This window comes from Tauraco erythrolophus, chromosome 27 (genome assembly GCF_009769465.1).
Source record: "Tauraco erythrolophus isolate bTauEry1 chromosome 27, bTauEry1.pri, whole genome shotgun sequence".
In the NCBI taxonomy this organism is placed as follows: Eukaryota; Metazoa; Chordata; class Aves; order Musophagiformes; family Musophagidae; genus Tauraco; species Tauraco erythrolophus.
This window is the reverse complement of record NC_141491.1, coordinates 6,519,957-6,543,490: the sequence shown is the minus strand read 5'-3', so window position 1 is coordinate 6,543,490 and position 23,534 is coordinate 6,519,957. Positions and strand designations below refer to the sequence as shown.

The 23,534-nt window shown below is 46.9% G+C and overlaps 1 protein-coding gene across 7 annotated transcripts in view; it reads right to left on the bottom strand.

Annotated features, from left to right (window-relative positions):
• PPP1R12B (protein phosphatase 1 regulatory subunit 12B) overlaps positions 1-23,534 on the bottom strand; it is a 137,945-nt gene that overhangs the window by 30,922 nt on the left and 83,489 nt on the right. For all 7 annotated transcript variants that reach the window (XM_086627101.1, XM_086627100.1, XM_086627095.1 and 4 more), the window contains 3 exons: positions 22,786-22,969; positions 15,295-15,407; positions 13,693-13,737 (listed from right to left, as the gene is read on the bottom strand). In XM_086627101.1, the coding sequence (XP_086483227.1) occupies positions 13,693-13,737; positions 15,295-15,407; positions 22,786-22,969 (342 nt within the window). The remainder of the gene's footprint in view (positions 1-13,692; positions 13,738-15,294; positions 15,408-22,785; positions 22,970-23,534) is intronic.

The following is a 23,534-nucleotide window of genomic DNA, read 5'->3' as shown; positions in this document are numbered from 1 at the left end:
TACTGCCCCTTTTTTGCACACTGCTTGGCAAGCGTGTAATTTTACAGACACACATAGGTGGGGAAGGGGCGTGGAATAGCAGCTGCATTAATTTCTCCTGCCATCCAGCATCTTCACTACCCAGGGGCGATGCAGCATCGCTGCGTGACCACGGAGAGAGGGAAACAGGGCTGCTGGATCGGCCTTCTCGAGGCAAGTCACTTCGAGATCAGGTTTCTACTTGATACCTCATCATGAGGAAGGAGGAGATTTGTTATTCACTGACTGCAGGAGGGGGGGAAAAAAAGTAAAAAAAAGTTTGGAGAGGTCTAATTCTGCCTGGTGATATTTCTGCATTCCCTTTTAAAGGTATGGAAATGAAGTCCAGACAGGCAAGAAGGTAGTGACAGGCACCCTGCTGCTCCAGGAGACAGTGGCAGGACCTTGATCTTTCCAGCCTCCATCTGTGGCACTCATCACCCCCACCCTCCTCCTCTCCCGCAGTCTGGAGCCCGACCGCCGCGCAGAGACCACAGGTAACTCAGACATTCCAAACGCCTGTTTACAGAACTCTCACACGCCGGGGGGATCCTTTCGCACCAGTCTCAGTTTCTGGGGTTTCAAAACAGAAGGTGTAATTGGAACTGGGCTAACCTGCACAGCCACCAGCAGACCGGAGTGTCTCAACCACGATTATACGGCTGCCAAAGCCCAGCTGAGTCACCAAGGTGGAGTTCGGCAGCTTCAAATCGCAGGGTTTCGCTTCCCCGTCCGTCCAGTCCTACATGAACCCTTGCCGCATCCCTCCACGGTCACCTTTCTGCTAAGGAGGGGTGGGAAAGCTCAAAAAAAATCAGCATTTCAGTACAGAACTCACAGCCTGAGCCTCGAACCAAAACAAAACCCAAGCTCTCTATTCCTGACTAATTAAAAGTTAATTAGTCATCCAGTGCAGATGCCTCACAGATTGAAAAAAAAAAACAAAACCCAAACACATCTTGGTGGACAATAACTCATTTTAAAGAGAAGGGGTGGCATGAGAATTAGTGTCCTCATTAGCCAGGAGAAAAGGCAGCAGAACGAGATGCAATACGGCAAAACACGCCGGCTTTCATCGCTATTTCAACAGAGGCGCCTAATTTAGGGGTTTCTTCCTGCCGTTCTGTACGGTTCACTTTCAAGTCTTCCCCTGTGCACGTATGAAACCCGACTCTTCCTTGGCAGCACTTCTGTCCTGATGTTTGTAATATTCAAGGTCATGGCTTAGATCAGTTAGGATCCTGTCCATTAAGGCTATTCCTCGGCAGCCTGGTCTGTGCTACGGCTGTGGTGCCGCTTACTTGGCGAAGGAAGGTTTACAACAGCTACCAGAAGGATATGCAGACCAAAAAACATCTTCATAGATTGCTAGGTTGGAAAAGACCTTAGAGATCATCATCTTCCATGAGCATTTCCACAACCACTGGGTGCAAATCCTGTAACTTCATGCTGCAACGTATTTCTGGGCAACATCACTTCCAAACTTTCTTCTCGTCTTTGAGTACAGCAACGCAATTATTTCCTCTACTTAGAGCAACAGTCTTGGCTATGATCATTCTTTTCAGACCTCTTTCCTTTCAGGTGGCTGATCCTCCCTTCCTTTAGTGATGACACCCACGTTTGCACCCAATTTTTTTAGTTAGTTAGAGAAGAGGACCCATATCCAAGAAAATGACACACCAGAAAAAGGATGAAGTCCTAAGCTAAATATTTAAGGGGAAAAATACAAACACCCCTTTCATCTGTGTTGTAAATCTTCACCTACAGAAGGTGACACTGATGAAATAAATTTAAGCAGCACTGTAACTTTCCAACCTGCAGTAGATAAAAATGGGAAACAAAGCCAGGAGTTAAAACCAGAGCTGCAGAATGATGCTCACGGGTGATGTGAGCCCATGGCATGTTCTCCAGGAGTACAGAGGAGAAGGAAAGGAGAAGCTCTCTTGGGAGACCAGAATTCTAATAAAACTTGAAGGATGAGGGAAAGTGGTTGGTATTTTTGGAACAAATTATTCCCAAACTATCTTCTCAAAGTCCTAGCTGTCATTTTCCACGTCAGGTTTATCACATCACTGAATTACTTCCCATTCAGCTGACTTCTTTCATTCGTAGCCAAAGCTCCCTATCTCCTCGAGCAGGCACGTATTGGAGAGCACGTTGGCATCTCCAGCTACATGAGGCTTGGCTGATGGAAAGGCTGAGCTGAAGACATGAACTGGGGCCACACAGCACCAGGACGCTCTCCACACCACACACCTTCCCACAGGGTCTCCTTGGCCACATCTGTGAAATTAAACACAGTCAAGGACCATCCCTGCCCACCAGCGCACAATCCTGCAGACCACTGAGCTGTCGGAAGGTCTCTGGCACCATCTTGTCCTTGGTCAACCATGCTCTTTCATGAACAACCTTGCCAACAGGCATCTTGGACACAGCCACGCTGATTTGGAGGGTAAGAGAGTTCGCTAACACGGAGGAGCCCTTCCTTGCCAGCTTCAGTGCTGGAGAACAGTTTAAGTCAGGCACGCTGGGACTAACTAATAACATGCTCAGCCTTGGAGGATGTGGCCTCACCGGTGGTATCACCATTACCATGACCTTCTCTTGCACTGGGCCAAGCAACGCAAGAACGAGGGGGCTGTACTGTAGGGAGGCAAGATGCAAATTGTAACCCAACCGGATGAGCAGCAGGAGGGAGGGGCTGAGGTCGCGGAGACCACTTTGCTCACGTTGCTTTGAGAAGCAGAGAAATGCCCCCGCTAATTGCTCAGCGCAACCCCAGACACCGCTGGCACCTCTTCCACAGAGTTTAGCTGTGTGCTGAATCTTCACCACCCTCACACTTCTGCATCTCCCACCTGCAGAGCGCACAGTTTGTGTGTTGAGGCATCTTCCAGTCCAGGGAAACACTGGGATCTGTAATGCATATTTTATGCAACACTTAAATCAATTCTAAAGGCACATTTATTGTCATGACACTTCTCTGACGAAACGGAGCGAAATAAATTATTCTGGTAGTTGTTTCCAAGAGCCAGGCTACAAAGGCACTATATGCCCATAAAATAATGGTTCTGGGTCTAAAGTAGTTCTGTCAAAAATCCAGAGAAATTCAGTTGAAACATGAAAAACCCAATAACTATTGAACTATTGATGTGGGCTACAGAGAACAGAGTCAAGATTAGATTTCCTATTGTTTTTATGTTACTGGACTGGCATACAAAACTGAAAGCCACAGCCAAAAAGTGCCTTACCTCCCCTTTGTAATAACATTTATACAGGGGGAAAAGTTGAACAAATCCTGTGATCCTCTTCACCTCAAGATGTCTCATATTTGTGATTATTTAAGCCCAAATAATGTGCAGTCTTTGCACACCCAAAACGGTGTCACAGCGTTGTCCCTGGCAGAGCTTCTTACTTGCCTTGCGCTTGCTTCCACTGCATCCAAATCAGACGTCAGCCTCGTTGTTGGCAAAGGAAAAGCCCGTGATCGATCTGGGATTGGGTCTGATGAGCCAGAAATACCATTGTCTTTTAACAAGCAGGGCTCCACAGCCAGATAAAAGATGATTACTGCACCTCGAGTACCTGGGAACCAGTTGTTTCCTCCTCTACATGAGACCTTGCAGTAAAACGTCTCCAGAACATTACCAAGAATTCTGGAAAGGAATTCACCTGCAAAGAAAATGCTGAGTCTATATAACCCTCCTGCTCTCACACCGTGACTCACTGTACCATCGCCTTTTGTGCAAAGAAATTCTGCTGGTTCTGCAGGGAAACTTCATTTCAGCACATAATGAGATGATTTTGAATTAGCAGCACTGCTCCTTAACCCAGGAGACGTGACAAAAAGCCGCTCTTTAAAAGCTGTAATAATAAACCTTTTTTGAACAGTTAACTCCCCAGTACCTCTGAACTGTAATCCAGTTTGCAGACACACGGTAAGAATCCAGCGTGCTGCTGTTCCGTGGGACAACTCAGGGTCAAAGCTGTAGCAGCTGTATTCCCTGTAACACCCAGCCACTGTTATTTTGGATAATGAAAAGTTGATTGAAAATACACGCTATATAAACCCCACTTTAAAACACCGTCAATAAATCACTTTAAACTTTTATGCAAGCTTTAACAGGTTCAATTAAAGCTTCGCAGGGTTTATTTAGAGCTGAAAAAGGCAGTAATGGTTCTGTTTGGTAGCAGAAGGCTGACGGGCTGTAGCAAAGGAATTATTATTGGTCAGGCCGTGCTGCAAACGTGATGCGAAGGCACTGCAGCAGTTTGCCTTACATGGAATACAACCGTAGCAGGGAACGGGCTTCATCTGCAGTGCACAAGGATTCCCACCAGCCGATCTGGCCGTGCGTCTCGCAGCTAGGGAGCAGAAGAAAAGGATCTCCCCTCCCTCCCAAAGACACGCGGCAGCCGGCGGGCTAGAATTGCACGTACAGCATCGTACTTCCCCCACTTTTTATTCCCGGCACTGAATCTGGCACAAAAAGACTGGAAGCTGCACCCGTCAGGCACACCTGGGTTAGCGTTAGGCAGTAGGAGCAGATAATTTTAACGTGGGCTGAGAATAGCACATTTTAAATATAAAACTTCAGAATTCTTTTCTTTTTGCTTTCTTACAAATATGGAAAATAAAAAGCAGTGTAAAGAGAGTTAAAAAAAAAAAAGCACCTTTCTGAGCACAGAAACGTCATTTTAGCACCTCTAAGTGTTAAACTATGGATGTAGGAGAAAAATCTTCCAGCAGTTTTGTGGAGCAGAATTGAGTTTTTGGAAGAATGGACAAGGTACCCAGCACCTCTGGGGACCTCCCTAACTTCAGAGGTTGAGAACCAAATTTAAAGAGAAAATTGCAGAATAGGGAGAAGGATTTAACTCTCTCGAGTTCATCATCTCCAGAAGGGATGACGTTACAGAAAGGGACGGCAGCGGTAGCAATAAGCAGCAGCAATAAAACGACGCTGCAGCAACAGACACCGTCAGAGGGAGACAGATGTGGCAGTCACCACTTGGCCAAAAATAAAAGTCTCCGAGACCACAGATTTGATTCCATTGAGGGCTGTAAACTCAGCCAGGGCCACAAACCAGAGGCCTGGGGTGACCCCAGCACTGTGTGTTTTCATGCCATAACCCCCAAGACATCTACGCGCCGGTGGGAAGGCTGATGTCTACAGACAACTTGCTTGTGTCCATCCGACACCTGGCTCTGTCTTTGCACAGTCCGGCTTCTATCCCCAACTCAATGCCATGTGTCCTTCAAAAAAAGCAGCATGATAAAATCATGGAATCATAGAATGGTTTGGGTTGGAAGGGATCTCAAAGATCATCCAGTTCCAACCCCCCTGCCATGGGCAGGGACACCTTCCACAACACCAGGTTGCCCAAAGCCTCATCCAACCTGGCCTGGAACACTTCCAGGGATGGGGCAGCCACAGCTTCTCTGGGCAACCTGTGCCAGTGCCTCAGCACCTTCTGAGTGAAAAATTTCTTTCTTAGATCTCATCGAAATCTCCCCTCTTTCAGTTCAAAGCCATTGCCCCGTGTCCTGTCACTACACACCCTTGTCCAGAGCCCCTCTCCAGCTTTCCTGTAGCCCCTTTAGGTACTGGAAGGTGCTGGAAGGTCTCCCCGGAGCCTTCTCTTCTCCAGGCTGAACAGCCCCAACTCTCCCAGCCTGTCTCCAGAGCAGAGGTGCTCCAGCCCTCGGAGTATCTTCATGGCCTCCTCTGGACCTGCTCCAGCAGCTCCATATCCTTTTTGTGTTGGGAGAGCTGCTTTCCACTGTCCACTAAGTCCAGTTTCACACCAAAAATCAAGTGATTTCATCCAGTTACCTCCATTAAGGACAAAGCAGTGTTAGAGCATAATATTTTCCAGTTGAAGTTGTTCAGCGGTTGTGCTCTGCAAGCGTTTACTGACAGGTTCCCTCTTCCCTGATCCAGCTTTCTTACAAAGGATGAAGAATCACAAACATGCTGAGTTACAAAGGAGGAATGTAGCAAAAATTTGCAAAGATATTAACAGGCCATGGCAGGGAAAGCGAGAAAGCAAACGCTAATATAAGAACCAGATGTAAACACAGCTATTTCAAGCTAAGGGACTTTCCAAAATATGACATAGAGAAACAGAAATCTCAGGGCACTCACAACAGAGTCGTGATTCGTTTTGCTCTTCATCTAAATTCATCACATTCTGGGTACCTCCCACCCGCCCCAGCCCCTCCACGGCTCTAAAACCTTTCTGTCACTGTGTCTGTGGAAGCAACTGGCTGACACAAAGCAATATTCTGGGTGCCACTGGCCAAAGAGACGTATAACTTCAACACATTGCTATCTAACTATGCCTCAAGCCTATTTCTGGCCTTCCTTCAACAGCAGCAGATTGTGGTGCAGAAGGTCATGTTCACTCCCAAGGATGACATCTAGGAGCAATGAATAAAAGCCTCTCTCTCTCTAAAAAACCAACGCCTAACAGCACCCAGCATTAACTCTGTGCTAGGTACCTACTGTAGCGAGCACAAAAACGTGCCAAGGCGTGAATTCAACCAAAGCCGGCGGGAAATTCCTGCCAGGAAGGACTTTGGCAGGCAGGATGGAAGGATCCTCCATCTTGACCTACCAAATAATGAAGTATCTTCTGCCAAAGATGTTATTTCTAGCAGGGAAACAATGACTTTCCAAATATGAGGCTCTTTCTGAAGAGAAGCATGTGGGAGGATATAAAGTCAGAACAAAAAGTGACCTTTTAAAGACAAGGGGGACAAACAACATCACACTTGAATCACTGGAACACACGATTTTTCCTACAATGATAGTTTCCAAAAGATATTTTATTGCCAGGGAATTTGACTTCAGTTTTCCAAACAAATTTAGATTACTCTTCAATTCCTTGTTAGCCATCTGGCAACGCAGCTTCTGCTTTTTGCTCCTTCTGGACATATCTGGGAGATAAATAATTTACTACCTAAACGTAAGACCACACCATTCTGTGTGGTACTTCCAGGCAACGAGGACTATCGGCTTCACAGGGGCTTTGCCACGGTGCCACAAAGCATCATTTGCCAGCAGAAGGTGAGAAGGGGGAGAAAGGAGCACATTTGAGTTACGTCTGCTGAAGCCATCTCCTACTGCCCGTGTAAAATCCACCTATTCTCTAAGGCAGGCAGCCGTGTCAACAGGACACAGCCATGAAGGGCTACCCAGACACCCACTGCTGGATGCAGGAATTTTAATCCAGCAGATCAGGTTTTTTGGAGGACGTCTTCAACCATATCAGGAGAGGCGTTCTCCCTGTAGGACGACTGACAACAAAGTACGATCATCAGCTCCCAGTGGGGCAGAGAACCTGCTGTAAGTAGTTAAGGGGCTGAGATATTTTTCTTCCAGTACTTAAAGGGGCTACAAGAAAGCTGGAGAGGGGCTTTGGACAGGGGTGTGTAGTGACAGGACATGGGGCAATGGTTTTGAACTGAAAGAGGGGAGATTTTGATCAGATCTAAGGAAGAAATTCTTCCCTCTGAGGGTGGTGAGGCACTGGACCAGGTTGCCCAGAGAAGCTGTGGCTGCCCCATCCCTGGAAGTGTTCAAGGCCAGGCTGGATGAGGCTTTGAGCAACCTGGTGTAGTGGAGGGTGTCCCTGCCCATGGCAGGGGGGTTGGAACTGGATGATCTTTGAGGTCCCTTCTAACCCAAACCATTCCATGATTCTGTGATTCCTTTCAGTAATTTTGAGCGTGTCATGATGAGATTCAAACAAAAACTAACATGATGCTCCATTACATGTATAAGCACAAACATATGTTGCTAACCTTTAAAAAGTCAAAAATTATAAATGTAATTAGACATAAAACAATAGTTAGATTTATTCTGTCCTTGCGATATGGTCCAAGGAGCAATGCCGCTCCTCAGACAAACAGGTCCAGGCTAACAGCCACACCGAATGTGGCTGGTCCTGCCTCCTGGAGCAGCCGCACCATTTCCACACTGCACCAAGGTGCAGAGATGCAAACACATGACACTGATCCTGCTGCCACCCTATCCATCGCACTGCTCCCAGTTCCTTCTGGAAAGAAAGCAAAAGGATCCCGGGACACCTGCAAGACAGCTGCCACATGGGCAAAGGCACAGCACCCTGGGGTGAAATGGGATAATTTGAACTGGCTGCACAGACCTCCCAGCAATGCCAGCAAAAGCCAAGGGATCTGGTGGGTATCCGATGTGTTGCTAACCTCAGCTCCGTTGCTCCAGGAGAAACTACTTGCTGACAACTGAGAAAGATCAGTCACCTCGGACTACATTGAAATTGTGAGAGTAATTTGCTAAACAAGAAGTTAAAGCATAAAGTTACCTTAAATAGTTGCGAGCCTGTGACCTTGTAAATCATTCCTGGAGGACTCGCTAGTTTGCTTCATCTTCCTGGGACTCGCAGATTGGATTTTAGCTGGTTTTGTGTTACTCATCTCCATCTCCACCACAGACTCTGCTTCACGTTACACCTTCCTAATTCTGCAACTCGTTGAATTAGAGGAATTAACCTGAACGTATTTAGCTGTAACCCTGGAGGCTACAGAGCCAAGTTGGATTCCCTGGCTTTAAGCACAAACAATATGTTTTCCCAGAACTGTAAACAGGAACTGGGCAGCCACGCTGATGATTTAAATGCTCTATCAACAGGGATAGCAGACAGCAAGTCTGATGCCCTTCTCAAAACATTAAGGTTAAGAAAAACCAACCACGAGCACATTAGGATGGAGAACTCATGAGGCAAATCATCTGGGCAGATGTACAACTGCTTTGTAGAAATATTTGCAGAATGAATTTAAATTTCTATAGCGTCTTCCCCTTCCACCTCCCAAAGAAACCAGGGCACTATGAACACAATGAAACTGTTCCTCACCGTATGTAAGGTTTTACGGCACAACGTGAGCTCATGCTCTTGCAGCCACCTTCTGCTGGTTTAGCCTCAGCTTTCTATTGCTAGCTGTACACACAGCAAAGCTCTCCCTTCCTCGCAGCGGACACAACCCACTGCAGCATTCTGTTGACAAACAGCCCATCTCTCACAGCCTCACTTTACACGTAATTAACCTCTCTATAATGTAACTGCAGTGGCGCACGCGGCGCACAGCACCACCGACGTTCCCCTCGGACGTGGGCCAGGCGGGTTCCCTCCCACGTCACCCCGCATCTGTGCTGGGAGCAAACACTCAGGGGTAAAACCAGGGGACAACACCTGAATCCTCAGTCCCCAGAAGGGACCCCGGGCTCGCAGCACTCAGACACAGGATGAACGGTACCACACAGCGCTGTCTAGATGAAAAGATTTCCCTCTCCTATCGGCCAGCAAGACGTTCACCTATTTGGTCCCCTTCTACTAATCAACTTTCCCTTGTATCTCAGCAAACCAGCGCGGCCCGTGAAGACATACCTTACCAAATTAGGCAATCTGAGTCCCGAAAGGAGAGGACTCGGAGCCTTCCTCAGCTGAAACAGACAGTCCACGGGCACGTCTTCCGGCTGAGCAGCACCGCGCTGCGCTGCGCTGCACGGAGCAAGCGGGCAGCAACGCAGCGGGACCCGGGGGAGGGTGTTAGGACTCCCGGGGCAGTTTGGCTACAGCAGGCATGTCACAAAACACTCACGAAAGCTATTTCTGAGCTTTGAGTTGTTCACCTTTTTTAAAAGATAGACTTGCTAAACAGCACGACTGCAGAAGCTAAACTGGAAGTCTCTGCAGAAGATAAAATGCCACCAAAAGCAAAAAATATAGGTGAGAAGTAAACATACCAAAATCAGGACTCCCAAATCACAACTGAAACAGCTGTAACATTCAGGCATTTTGTTTGCATAAGGAACTTGCCAGGTCATTGGTCTTCCCTTAGAATTCATGGAATCGAGTTTAGAAATTCAGTCCTTCTAATTTGGAAATTTAGTTTTTATTAGTATCCAGTTGCATCTGCTGATTTCACGTTAACAGTACGATTAGGCAGAACACATAATATTTACAAAACAGTGTGGGCTGGAATAGTGTTTTGCAGAATTTAAAACACTCGTGCTTTGTAAATCAAAGTATGGGGAGACAAGAACGGAGCCTCTTTAACACACTTCCTGTGTCTGTAATCCATAATCACACGTTTTGGTGTTATTCCTGCATAGAAGTTAATTCCATTAATGCCTCTGGGTTTTATATGGTGCTATACAGACTGTCCTGGAGGAAGTTCATGAGAACAGATGTTTTCTTTGACACTTTTACTGCCCAGAAATTGTTGCTTTACCAACACGACACTCAGTGCATTCCGCTGTTCGAGAGAGTTCATCAAGCTTTCCCTGGATGAACTCTCCCCCACACGAGTGAGGCACATTTATAACATCCCTCAAGAGGAATGCAAGGAGATAAAGTTCTTTAAACGATTACAAACATTTTCCTATTTCTGTTATGTATGGTATGTCATTTAAAATACACTTTTCTTCCAAATTTGTTCCAAATTTCTCCTGCTATGTAATAGAGATGACAGAAATCAGGTGTAATTCAAAGCCAGAAGAGCCAGGAATAAGGAAAATGCTCTCCAAAATGTAACATTGAACCACTTTCTTTAGTCTTCACCATTGTCCTTCAAATGCTGCATCCCAAACTAGAGCCACGGATTGGCATCTGCACTGACTGTACTGTATTCATAATCATACTCATGAGAAAGTTGTGGCTGCCCCATCCCTGGCAGTGTTCCAGGCCAGGTTGGATGAGGCTTTGGGCAACCTGGTGCAGTGGAGGGTGTCCCTGCTCATGGCAGGGGGGTTGGAACCAGATGATCTTTGAGGTCCCTTCCCACCCAAACCATTCCATGACTCTGTGTATTCCACACTCACTGGCCCCACCATGACCGGACTCTCACTGATATTTCACAGTCACTGGCTTGCAGGGAGCAGGAACAGTTTCCTAACACCAGCCTGCTCACACTGCTCAGCCTGGTACTAACATGATCTTTCAGACTCGCAATTTATACTTTCTGAGAAACAGGGATCAGACTGTGGCCAAACACTTCTCCCCACCTCTGGTTCGAGCTCAGGTCTCCCCAGACGGAACAAAGGCTCTTGCCTTACACATCCTTCCCAGTGGAACCACAGAAAAAGCTCTCCTAAAGCTGCTTCCCCAGAGGCTTTTTCCAGCTGAAGTCCTCGTCCTCTTGAACGTTTATTCCACAATAAAACTTTGCCTGCTCTTCCAACTTTCCACAAGGCATCCAAGCAGTCTACAGCGCCAGGAGGAAGGTGGGGCTGGTAGCGAACACACGAAGGTTGCCTGACACGTCCCATCACGAGACCGCTGGCAGTTGCCTAAAGCTCAGCCAAAGCATCGGGGCTGGTTTCCCACGCTGGTGCTCATAAGTTTCAGCCAAAATAATTCATCCGCCTCTGAGAATTAGAACAACATGTATTTGCTCCTTTTTGAAAAAACTGCATCTACCTTTCCTTTTCTAAACTCCAGCACTGCATAGTTTGGAGGAGGGAAGTCAAGTAGGGCCTTTTTTGGCTCCCGTGAAAAATCTTCCTAATATCAGCCAAGATATAAACACTGGAGGAAAAAAATGACTGCTCACACAAAACCAGGAGAGTCTTTGGGGGTCTGCAATCCAAAGAGGGCACTTCAGTGTGTTCAAGTTCACAACTTTAATGGTGGCACCTGCCATTCTAGAATTATTATTATTATTGATGAATTAATGATTATTAACTGTACTTCCTGCTTGGTACTAGAACTGAAAGCAAGTAGCTGCTCCGTGCTCCTTGCCAAACTGATGGCCAGTTAGCAGGACGGAAATTTCTCTGATTTGGATGTAAAATAAACCAGTGAAGGCTGACCAAGTGACATGATGCTGGAGGCATGCAGAAAAGAAAATTAACTGGAAACTAGATAAAAAGAAGAGGACTGGGAGAATGGGAAAAACAGCATCAGTAGAGTGGAAGGAGAGTCTAAACCAGGGGCTAAAGCACATGAGAAGTGTAAGAAAATGGGAATGTTGCCATAAAGCACGAGCACAAAGGAGACAAGGGAACTGAACGAAGTTGCTTTGCTATTAGACAGGAACCCACAAGAAAATTGTGGGAAGTGTAAGACAAAAGGATTTTTTGCTATTAATTTGGGGGAAAAGAGCATCATTAATTCTAAGAGACTCAGTGACCCTGGATTTTTGGGCAGGAACACATGGTGGGTTCTTACGAAGTGCAGTTTACCCATTCACAAGAGCAGTGAGGACTGCGCTCAATAGAGTTTTCAGCAATTTTAAGACGAGACTCTAGGAAGCCTCCAAACCTGCAGCCTCAGATACTCTTTTGTCTTAATTTAGTTAATCTGGGACAACTTCCCAGAAGAACAAGACATTTCCAGCAAGTCTAAACGACTGCTGGAAACAAGGTGTCCCTATTACCATCATTTTTTACACATTACAAAATCCCCCTCCTTCAGTCTTACTGTGAGACAGCAGAAATGTCAAAACAATTTGAAGGACGATAAACGGCTGAATCTTTCACGCAGGGCTCAGTGGAAGATTTAACAAAGCTGCTACGAACAGAAGCTCCTGTGGGAAGGACTGGGCTACTCGAAGCAGGTCACGCTTCCGTGGGAAGGAACATCCTGCTTTTCACGTTGCAAAGTAAGCGTTGGGAAGGCAAAGGCTGGCACTGAAAGATAAGCACAGGCTAAGAGCCATCCCAGCAGCGCGTGAGTCTCTGGTCCCCACAAGGCTCACCATGACTTGACCCCATTTTGGCTGAATATTGCAAAAAGAAAAACAAAATTATACTCTGGAGAGCGTTACTGAAAATTTTCAGCAAAGAAGCAGTTAATTTCAATAAAATGATGCTTCACTCACTCTACTGAATTGCTACGTATGTGGAAAGGCTACCGGAAGTTCAACACTTTTCTGGCAAAGCTTAAACATCACACAAGCAGGCTGACCCCTATGCAACCTTAAATTTGCTGTTTTTCCCAGGTCTTGCACATGGTGCTGTAATAGCCTGGAAACGTATTTAGCTTTAACATTGTGAGGGTAAGTCATGATGTCAGGCTCAAATGCGTTTTATACAAAGACAAACAAAACTGAAGGAAAACAAGGCAATTTGGAAGGACTCAATAATTATTATGAAGGGAAAGAAAGGGCCTCGAAGGACAACGAGACTGTTGCGAGAACGATGGACAATCTGTGATGTGTTGCTTGTCAAGACAATTCCCCCACAAGAAAACCAACCCATGAGGAGACGCGAAGGCAGATTTTAGGAATACAAAACGTACTGTCCCAAATAACAGCATCAGGGCGATTCGGAGACACAAGGTCATGCGCCTTCCTCAGGACACCCGGCAGCGGTGCTCCCCGGCCATGGCACCTTCCGACCGCGCTCTCGGTAGGGTGCTCACCCCCTGCGTCTGCTCCAGCCTCTCTGGGTTTGAGAACTGCCTCTGCAGCTCTCCAAGAGCCAACTTTTGATCTTAGGCCAGGCTACAGACATTCTTTATCTCTCAGACGAGAAATCAGTAAGCAATTTGCTACTCCGAACCACCCCCAGTTCATACTCAGCTCCTGAACACAGCCTGACCCTCCCATGTGAACAGAAGTAAAGCCATAGAAGACTTCTCACCACCAACACTCCAGAGTGAAATACCAACTACTTAGTTTTCACTTACCCGAGTTTCCTTCACTTCCTCATTTCCATCAACTTCATCGTCATCCTAGGATGAAAAGCAAAGGATTTCACTAGGCAGCCTTGGAGACCACAACATCTTACCACAGGAGACAACGCATTGCTTATGATGGTAGATCTAAGATGGCGGCTTTCAACAGAAACGCCTGTCCAGATGTGTTTTGGCTGATGATCAGATGAGGTTCAGTAACCTAATGGCCATTTAGATCTTGGTCCTGGGGACAGAATTACTCTCAAGACAGCTACTGCCATTTGCATGCTCCTGAAGAGCCCGCAGGAGGAGGAGCAGCACTCCTCAGTGTACGTAGGGAGCAAACTTCGGACAGCTGCGTATCGGAAACGCGGACATAATATCGACTTCCAAAGCACATCCTCTGCTGCAAACAGACTCCAGGAGGAAAGCCTAGCCACCCTAGATAGCTCGCACTTACGCAGCCTCTCTGTAACCCTCTGCCTCTCTGTAACAGCTCCAGGATTTCATGGAGTAACGGTAAACTGCCACGGCATCACGGCTGACTCCACACTGAACTCAAAGTATTCCAGAAGTTGTAGCTGCAGTTTCGTAAAGAGACAATGGGGAAACGAACTAAAACTCTGAGAAGTGGTTTGCCTTCTGCTCTGAAGCCAGTAGTATTGCTACAATGACCCAGTAGACAACTGGGCAAGCTGTAAAGCATTTAACTAAAAAAACAGGGGAAAAAAAAAATAAAAAAAGAAAATTGCATTTGGCATGTAAGTGAAAAAAAAAGTAACAATCAATGGAAATAATAAAAAGAGAGTGTTTGCGGGAAGTCTTTCAATAGAAATTCCGAGGTTTTCAGCAGGGCTGTTCAACTTGTCTGTAACTCCAAATATTCAACATACCCACTGTTGCCACAGGGAAGACCACTGGGTGGTTTTTTTTCATGGTATTGTGCAGGCAGCCCCTAGCCCTGAGGTGCACGAGGAAGGCTCTGTGTCCACAGCTGGACTAGAATTGTTGCAGGTTCTTAACCATGATTACATAATACTTATTCTCTCCTGAAAAAGGTGATCTGCTTCCCTACCTGAGTGTCTAACCAAGATTTGGAGGGCTGGATTTCTTCCCTCAGACTGAAGAAATCCTTTTGAAATGAGGACTAAGAGAAACGGCCACGCCACAGGCAGCTCTTCTGCATTCGTGCTGTGTGTGTGCGCTGGTGCTGGGCAGGGGATCCAGACACAGGTTTTATTCCTCAGTGTTTTCCTTTTGGGAGGCCTATAGAACAGCCAAATTTGGGCTCAGAGGAATCTGAAAATACTTCCAGTGGATCTCCTTTTTCCAAAGAAACTAGGCTTCTAATCTCTCTTCTCCCATGTGGGCTCTTTCACAATTCTGCAAGCATGGCACTGATTTTCGGCTCACCAACAGGCGCCCCAGAGGCTGCTGTTGGGTTTTACAGGGGCCAAATGGGGATTCGACTCCTTTGGAAGTGCCAGTCTGAAACAGAGCTGGAGCAACGGGAAACTGACTGAATTGGAAAAAAATCCAAAGGTTGGGATTGGAAGGAAATTTACCCCGAATATTACAAAATGAGTTTCTCTTCTCTAAGGAACTCAAACTTACATCATTTGTTGAGAAAATGATGCCGGTGCCTCTTCGCCTCTCCTTTGGCCGCCGCCTCTCTCGGATTGACTGCTTGTTCAGAGATCTGTCGTCTAAATCCTGATCTTCACACTCTGGCCAAGCAAAGAAAGACTGCTTTGGTTTCAGTGATTTACATCCGTGCTTTTGCTAAAGCCCTGCGGCTCTTTTCAAGCTGACCAAGGTCATCTTGGCTTGTGTTCCATTACAAAGGAGTTATTAAAGCAGATGAAACAGAATCTCAGTGGCCTTCTCCACCTGGTTACTCACACTCCTTCCTCTATCAGAGCCCAGAGAGACTACTCTAGCTGTCAGCTCTCCCAAATCATCCTGACTTACTCCTGTTCTGGGGACAAACTGTACTAGTGGAATCGCTCCCCCCAGCTCTCAGATCTAAACGCTCCATGGATTACTACCTCAATTACTCATCCAAAATGGAAAACACCCTTTTATCCCTCTGTTACAAGCAATAGGCTGTACCCTACATTAGGATTTCCACTTAAACAAATAACATTTGTTTGGTGAGATGGCAGCTCCCCATTGTCCCAGTTTTAGCTGGGACAGAGTTTTTTTTTAACAGCCAGAAGAGCTCCCTGTTTTGGTTTCACTCAGAGGCTCACTCTGAGAAGAATGTTGATAGCAAGCTGATGTTTGTGGTTGGAAGTGAAACTCCAAGGACTTTTCAGTGTGCGGAGTACAGAAACACGGCAGGATAAGGGGGGAGCATAGCTGGGACAAGGGGGACACGATTCCCCTTGTCATTTGTGTGGAACTTAAGACTGAGGGCCAAACTGGCCAATTAGTATTCCATATCATGCAGCGTCATGCCCAGTATAAAAGCGAGGGTCAGCCGGGAAGAGGGGCTTTTGCGCTTTTGCTCTTTTTGCACTTTTGCTCTTTTGCGCTTGCTGCGCTGCTGCTCTGCTGTTTTTTTTTCTTTCTCTCTCTCTCTCTTTCTCTCCCTCTCTGCCCCTCTCTATTTCGGGGCCTCGCGTTCGTCCGGGATTTGCAGTTTTCGGGACGAGACGGGCTTCGCATACGAGGGGTGGTGAGCACCTACATTGTATTAAATCATCTGTATTAAATCACTCTTATCTCAACCCACGGGTTTCACGTTTATCCTTTAATTCTCTCCCTCATTCCTGGGGGTGGGGGAGGGGGAGTGACCGGCTGTGTGTGGGGCGGTTCAACATAACCCACGACAGTCCTAATTGGCGCCCAACGTGGGGCCCGAAGGGGTTGAGATAACGATGTGGCTGGCCGGAATGCTGTTTGTTATGCTTGCGTACATGTTACCGGACATTCATAATTTATTGTCTTATCTACCCTATATGATGTTAGGCGGAATGTTTATGCGGTTTTCTGGCTCTGGGTGTTGGACCGGCATGAAAAGTATGTTATCGGTAATTAAGGGTTTTGCTATACTGTACGGTGTAACTCTGATAAGATCATCGGTGCTGGGACCGGCTCAGTCTTTGTATTCGGCGGTGCAGAGGGGGATGGTGATGTGGAGCTCGTTTATTAATTTTGAGCGTCACCTGGCGGATATCATCGCCAATTATACCGGTGACTTTTCATTCACAAAAGCTTACGTTGATTTTGATAATGCCGAACATCATTGGAATAATTTAACCGGTTTGATTGTCCTGCAAGGTCTCCTGAATATATGTTTAATTATCTATATATTCAAAATCAATCGGCCATTTAGGGGTGTATATCAATTTATTTCTCGGGTTATTGTGCTTGCCATCTCAACTCCCATGACAAGCACTATAGCTACTCAGACTACAACGTTATCAGTTGCCCCCGTAAGGAAAAGAAAATGTATACAAAAGTTAGACGACGAAGAAGAGGAATCAGGGCCATCACAACAACCAAATGAGGAAGAGCAACCAGGACCATCAAAGCAACCAGACAAAGAAGAACAACCGGGGCCATCACAACGATTGGAGGAAGAGAAACCAAGGAAATGTCTGGGAAAGTCAGAACGCAGAGGAGAGGATGATGATGATGATGAAGAGCGACCAGGGCCATCACGAGAAATGAAGCGGGAGCGTTCTGTTTCGCCCCAGAGGAAATCTCAATGGAGGAGGAGTGACATCATAGATGAGAGGATAACCACCAGATCTCTAAAAATGAGCGAGCTGCGAGATATTCGAAAAGATTATGGCCGCCTTAAAGGTGAGCCCATTGTCTCTTGGTTGCTCAGATGCTGGGACATGGGAGCCAATAGTCTGGAGTTAGATGGTAGTGAAGCTAGGCAGCTGGGAGCCCTTGCCATGGATGGAGGCATTGATAAAGCAATTGGAAGGCAGACACAAGTCCGCAGCCTCTGGAGACGACTCCTGGCAGCCATAAAGGAAAGGTACCCCTACAAGGACGAGGTGCCATGTAATGTAAGCAGGTGGACCAACATAGAAAAAGCTATTCAGTATCTGAGAGAACTGGCTGTGCGAGAGTTGATTTATCTTGACTCGAGAAGCGGACCAAGACTCGAAGATCCAGATGACGTCCGGTGCACACGACCAATGTGGCAGAAGATTATACGGAGTGCGCCAGCCGCATATTCCACCTCATTGGCAATAATGGACTTCGGGGACGATGAAGCACCACTATCCGTAGGTAATCTGGTCACCTACCTCCGACGATATGATGATGACACTTCTATACGAACCTGTGTTGCGGCTGTGGAAAAGCTGTCTGAAGAGGTCCGAGAATTAAGAGAAAAAGTAGATTTCCCACCACCCGAACGTTCTAGAATTTCAGCTGTCAGAACCAGGCGTTACCCTCCTCGAGAGAGACAAGAGAGACGGTACAGATCAACGGGGTGAGCTATGGTTCTACCTCCGTGATCATGGAGAAGACATGAGAAGGTGGGATGGAAAACCCACCTCCGCTTTAGAGGCCAGGGTACGCCAGTTGGGAGGAAGAACCAACAGGAATAGAACTTTCTCCAATTCCTCCAGGACAGCTGTTGCCCCAGTCTACAGTGAGCAGTCCACTAGTCAAAATGGGAGGGCTGATCCTCCTAGCCATCCTGACTCCAATCCTGCTGATTCCTCTGATGAATATGATAACAGGCATTAGAGGGGCCCTGCCTCCAGCCAGGTGGAGGAGAGGGATAATCGAGTGTACTGGACTGTGTGGATTCGGTGGCCTGGCACATCATACCCTAGAAAGTATAAGGCTTTAGTGGATACTGGTGCCCAATGCACTTTGATACCATCGAACTTCAGAGGGGCAGAATCCATCTCTATTTCTGGAGTGACAGGGGGGTCTCAACAACTGACTGTGTTAGAGGCTGAAGTGAGCCTAACTGGACAGCAGTGGCAAAAACACCCTATTGTAACTGGCCCAGAAGCCCCGTGCATCCTTGGCATAGATTATCTTAAGAGAGGGTATTTCAAAGACCCAAAAGGGTATCGGTGGGCTTTTGGCATAGCTGCAGTAGAGACAGAAGAAGGCAGGCAGCTGTCTACTTTGCCTGGTCTCTCAACGGACCCTTCTGCTGTGGGGTTACTGAGGGTCGAAGAACAGCAGGTGCCAATTGCTAATACAACAGTGCACCGACGGCAATATCGTACCAACCGAGACTCTCTAATTCCTATCCATAAGTTGATTCGTCAACTGGAGAGTCAAGGAGTCATCACAAAGACCCGCTCCCCTTTTAACAGCCCTATATGGCCTGTGCGTAAGTCCAATGGCGAGTGGAGGCTGACGGTAGACTATCGTGGCTTGAATGAAGTTACACCACCATTGAGTGCTGCCGTGCCAGATATGCTGGAACTTCAGTATGAACTGGAGTCAAAGGCAGCCAGGTGGTACGCTACAATTGATATCGCTAATGCGTTTTTCTCAATTCCTTTGGCACCGGAATGCAGGCCACAGTTTGCTTTCACTTGGAGGGGCATCCAGTATACCTGGAATCGACTGCCCCAGGGGTGGAAACACAGCCCCACTATTTGCCATGGACTGATCCAGACCACACTGGAACAGGGTGATGCCCCAGAACATCTGCAATACATTGATGACATCATTGTATGGGGCAACACAGCAGAAGAAGTTTTGAGAAAGGTGAAAAGATAATCCAAATCCTTCTGAAAGCAGGCTTTGCCATAAAACAGAGTAAAGTCAAGGGACCTGCCCAGGAGATTCAGTTTTTGGGAATAAAATGGCAAGATGGGCGTCGTCAGATTCCGATGGACGTGATTAATAAAATAACAGCTATGTCCCCACCAACCAACAAAAAGGAAGCACAAGCTTTCTTAGGCATTGTGGGTTTCTGGCGAATGCATATTCCTGACTACAGCCAGATTGTAAAACCCCTCTACCAAATAACCCGAAAGAGGAATAATTTTGAATGGGGCCCAGAGCAAAAACTAGCCTTTGAACAAATTAAACAAGAAATAGTCCATGCGGTAGCCCTGGGACCAGTCCGGACAGGACAAGATGTCAAAAACGTGCTCTACACCGCAGCCGGGGAGAATGGTCCCACCTGGAGTCTCTGGCAAAAAGCGCCAGGGGAGACGCGAGGTCGACCTCTTGGGTTTTGGAGTCGAGGATACAAAGGATCCGAAACCAACTATACTCCAACGGAAAAAGAGATATTGGCAGCATATGAAGGAGTCCGAGCTGCTTCTGAAGTGATTGGTACAGAAGCACAGTTGCTCCTGGCACCCCGATTGCCAGTGCTCGGCTGGATGTTCAAAGGGAGCGTCCCGTCTACACACCACGCAACTGATGCCACATGGAGCAAGTGGATCGCGCTGATCACACAAAGAGCTCGGATAGGAAACCTCAATCGCCCAGGAATTTTGGAAGTAATCACTAACTGGGCTGAAGGTAAAGACTTTGGAATGTCACCAGAGGAGGAGGAGGTGACACGTGCTGAGGAGGCTCCACCTTATAATGAACTATCAGACAATGAGAAGAAGTACGCTCTGTTTACCGACGGGTCCTGTCGCCTTGTAGGAAAACATCGAAAATGGAAAGCTGCTGTATGGAGTCCTACTCGACAGGTCGCAGAAGCTACCGAAGGAGAAGGTGAATCAAGCCAGTTCGCAGAGGTGAAAGCCATCCAACTGGCTTTAGACATCGCTGAACGAGAAAAGTGGCCAATGCTCTATCTCTATACAGACTCTTGGATGGTAGCAAATGCCCTGTGGGGATGGCTACGGCAATGGAAGCAGAGCAGCTGGCAACGCAGAGGTAAACCCATCTGGGCTGCCCCGTTGTGGAAAGACATTGCTGCTCGAGTAGAGAAGCTGATTGTGAAAGTACGACATGTAGATGCCCATGTACCCAAGAGTCGGGCCACAGAAGAACATGAAAACAATCAACAGGTGGATCAGGCCGCCAAGATTAAAGTGGCTCAGGTGGATCTGGACTGGCAACATAAAGGTGAAAAATTTCTAGCTCGTTGGGCCCATGATGCCTCAGGCCATCAAGGAAGGGACGCCACATACAAATGGGCTCGTGATCGAGGGGTGGACCTAACTATGGACACCATTGCAGAGGTGATCCATGAATGTGAAACGTGTGCTGCAATCAAGCAAGCCAAGCGGTTGAAACCTCTTTGGTATGGAGGGCGTTGGTCGAAATATCAATATGGAGAGGCTTGGCAAATTGACTATGTCACACTTCCACAAACTCGCAGTGGCAAGCGTTATGTGCTTACAATGGTGGAAGCGACCACTGGATGGCTGGAAACCTATGCTGTGCCCCATGCCACCGCCCGGAACACGATCTTGGGCCTTGAAAAGCAAGTCTTGTGGCGGCATGGCACCCCAGAAAGAATTGAGTTGGACAACGGGACTCATTTCCGTAACAATCTTATAGACACCTGGGCCAAAGAGCATGGCATCGAGTGGGTATATCACATCCCTTATCATGCACCAGCTTCTGGAAAGATTGAACGATATAATGGATTGCTAAAAACCACACTGAAAGCAATGGGTGGTGGAACCTTCAAACATTGGGATACGCATTTAGCAAAAGCCACCTGGTTAGTTAACACTAGAGGATCTGCCAATCGAGCTGGTCCTGCGCAATCAGAACTTCTACGTACTGTAGAAGGAGACAAAGTCCCTGTAGTGCACATGAGGAATATACTCGGGAAGACAGTTTGGGTTATTCCTGCCTCGGGTAAAGGTAAACCCATTCGTGGGATTGCTTTTGCTCAGGGACCTGGGTGTACTTGGTGGGTGATGCAGAAGGACGGGGAAGTCCGATGTGTACCTCAAGGGGATTTGATGTTGGGTGAAAATAGATGATAAAATGAATTGAATTGTGTGATATTAATTGCTGAATAACCCTGTCCCTGCATACCATCATCACTATGGTTGTCACATTGTACTAATGTCATTATATTAAGAATCATCCAGGTTAATGAAGAATGAACTTCGTCAGAATCAGAACTGATTCCAAACAACCAGCAACTTCTTCAAGATCAACATCTTCAACCTGCAGACAGCGGCCGGATACACCAACTACGAGCTCCAGGCGCCACACGCAACAAAGACTACATGTCATCCGTTCTACCGACTGAGCGAATTCCACGTCGTCTTTCCTGCCCTGAGAGACTGCTGTAACAGATGAAGACACATTTTGGAGGGATGACCCATGGCTAAGGGAATAGTATATATGTAAGGTTTGAGCATGACATGCATGGTATGGAATAAGGGGTGGATACTGTCCCAGTTTTAGCTGGGACAGAGTTTTTTTTTAACAGCCAGAAGAGCTCCCTGTTTTGGTTTCACTCAGAGGCTCACTCTGAGAAGAATGTTGATAGCAAGCTGATGTTTGTGGTTGGAAGTGAAACTCCAAGGACTTTTCAGTGTGCGGAGTACAGAAACACGGCAGGATAAGGGGGGAGCATAGCTGGGACAAGGGGGACACGATTCCCCTTGTGATGTGTGTGGAACTTAAGACTGAGGGCCAAACTGGCCAATTAGTATTCCATGTCATGCAGCGTCATGCCCAGTATAAAAGCGAGGGTCAGCCGGGAAGAGGGGCTTTTGCACTTTTGCTTTTTTGCACTTTTGCTCTTTTGCGCTTGCTGCGCTGTTCTCTGCTGTTTTTTTTTCTTTCTCTCTCTCTCTCTTTCTCTCCCTCTCTGCCCCTCTCTATTTCGGGGCCTCGCGTTCGTCCGGGATTTGCAGTTTTCGGGACGAGACGGGCTTCGCATACGAGGGGTGGTGAGCACCTACATTGTATTAAATCATCTGTATTAAATCACTCTTATCTCAACCCACGGGTTTCACGTTTATCCTTTAATTCTCTCCCTCATTCCTGGGGGTGGGGGAGGGGGAGTGACCGGCTGTGTGTGGGGCGGTTCAACATAACCCACGACACCCATACTGCTCCCCTCAGAATAAGAAGTAAACTTATTCTCTCTGTCTGTACACACTGAAAGTTCTAAAATTCATGAAAATCCCTGAATTTTGACTGCTCTTCATTCTCCTGGGTACATACCATTTTTCTCCATTTCTGTGGCTGCACCTCTGAAATCTGCTGGATTCACAGAGTCATGACCTAGGTACTTATTTGTCCGAGTCAGGTATGAACTTGTGTAAAGGAGAGGTGCTGACGTCGACGGAGATACCGGTGTCGTAGGTTTGTCTGGTTGTACTGGGCACCTCAGTCGCCGATAGACAGTCTACAAACAGGGAACCGTGACAAAAAGTCAGTAGAATGAAGAAGAACTAACAGATTTGGGATTTCAGGGAACTGGATAATCTTTTAGAGTGTAATGTTTTCTTCACTGCTGCTGGAAGCGATCACCTCCATCCAACACATAGGTTCATTCCATCAGACTGGGATGAATATTAAAAGCATTGTACAGCTACAATGGGAGAGCACCTTCCCATGGCTGGGAAGTTTGGGATCAATCTTTTTGTCTCTACTGTCAATGGCAGAACAAACAAGTTATCTAATAGAAACGAATGATTTAGAGTAAAAAAACAGAAGTGATGGCAGGAGGAGAAAGCTGATCTCTTTAGCTTCCCATTACACACAGAAAATCTGTGGAAAAATGTGAACACAAAGCCTGAGTCCAGCCTCCACAGCAAGGATGGATCCAGGCCACATTTCTATCATTAGCCTCCTCATTCCACTTCCTGTGATTTACAGGGTTTTATCTTCTGGCAAGAGACAGCAAAGTGAAATTCCCAGTGGAGAGCAAAGGAACAGCTAACCTCTAACACCTCCATATCCACAGCCCT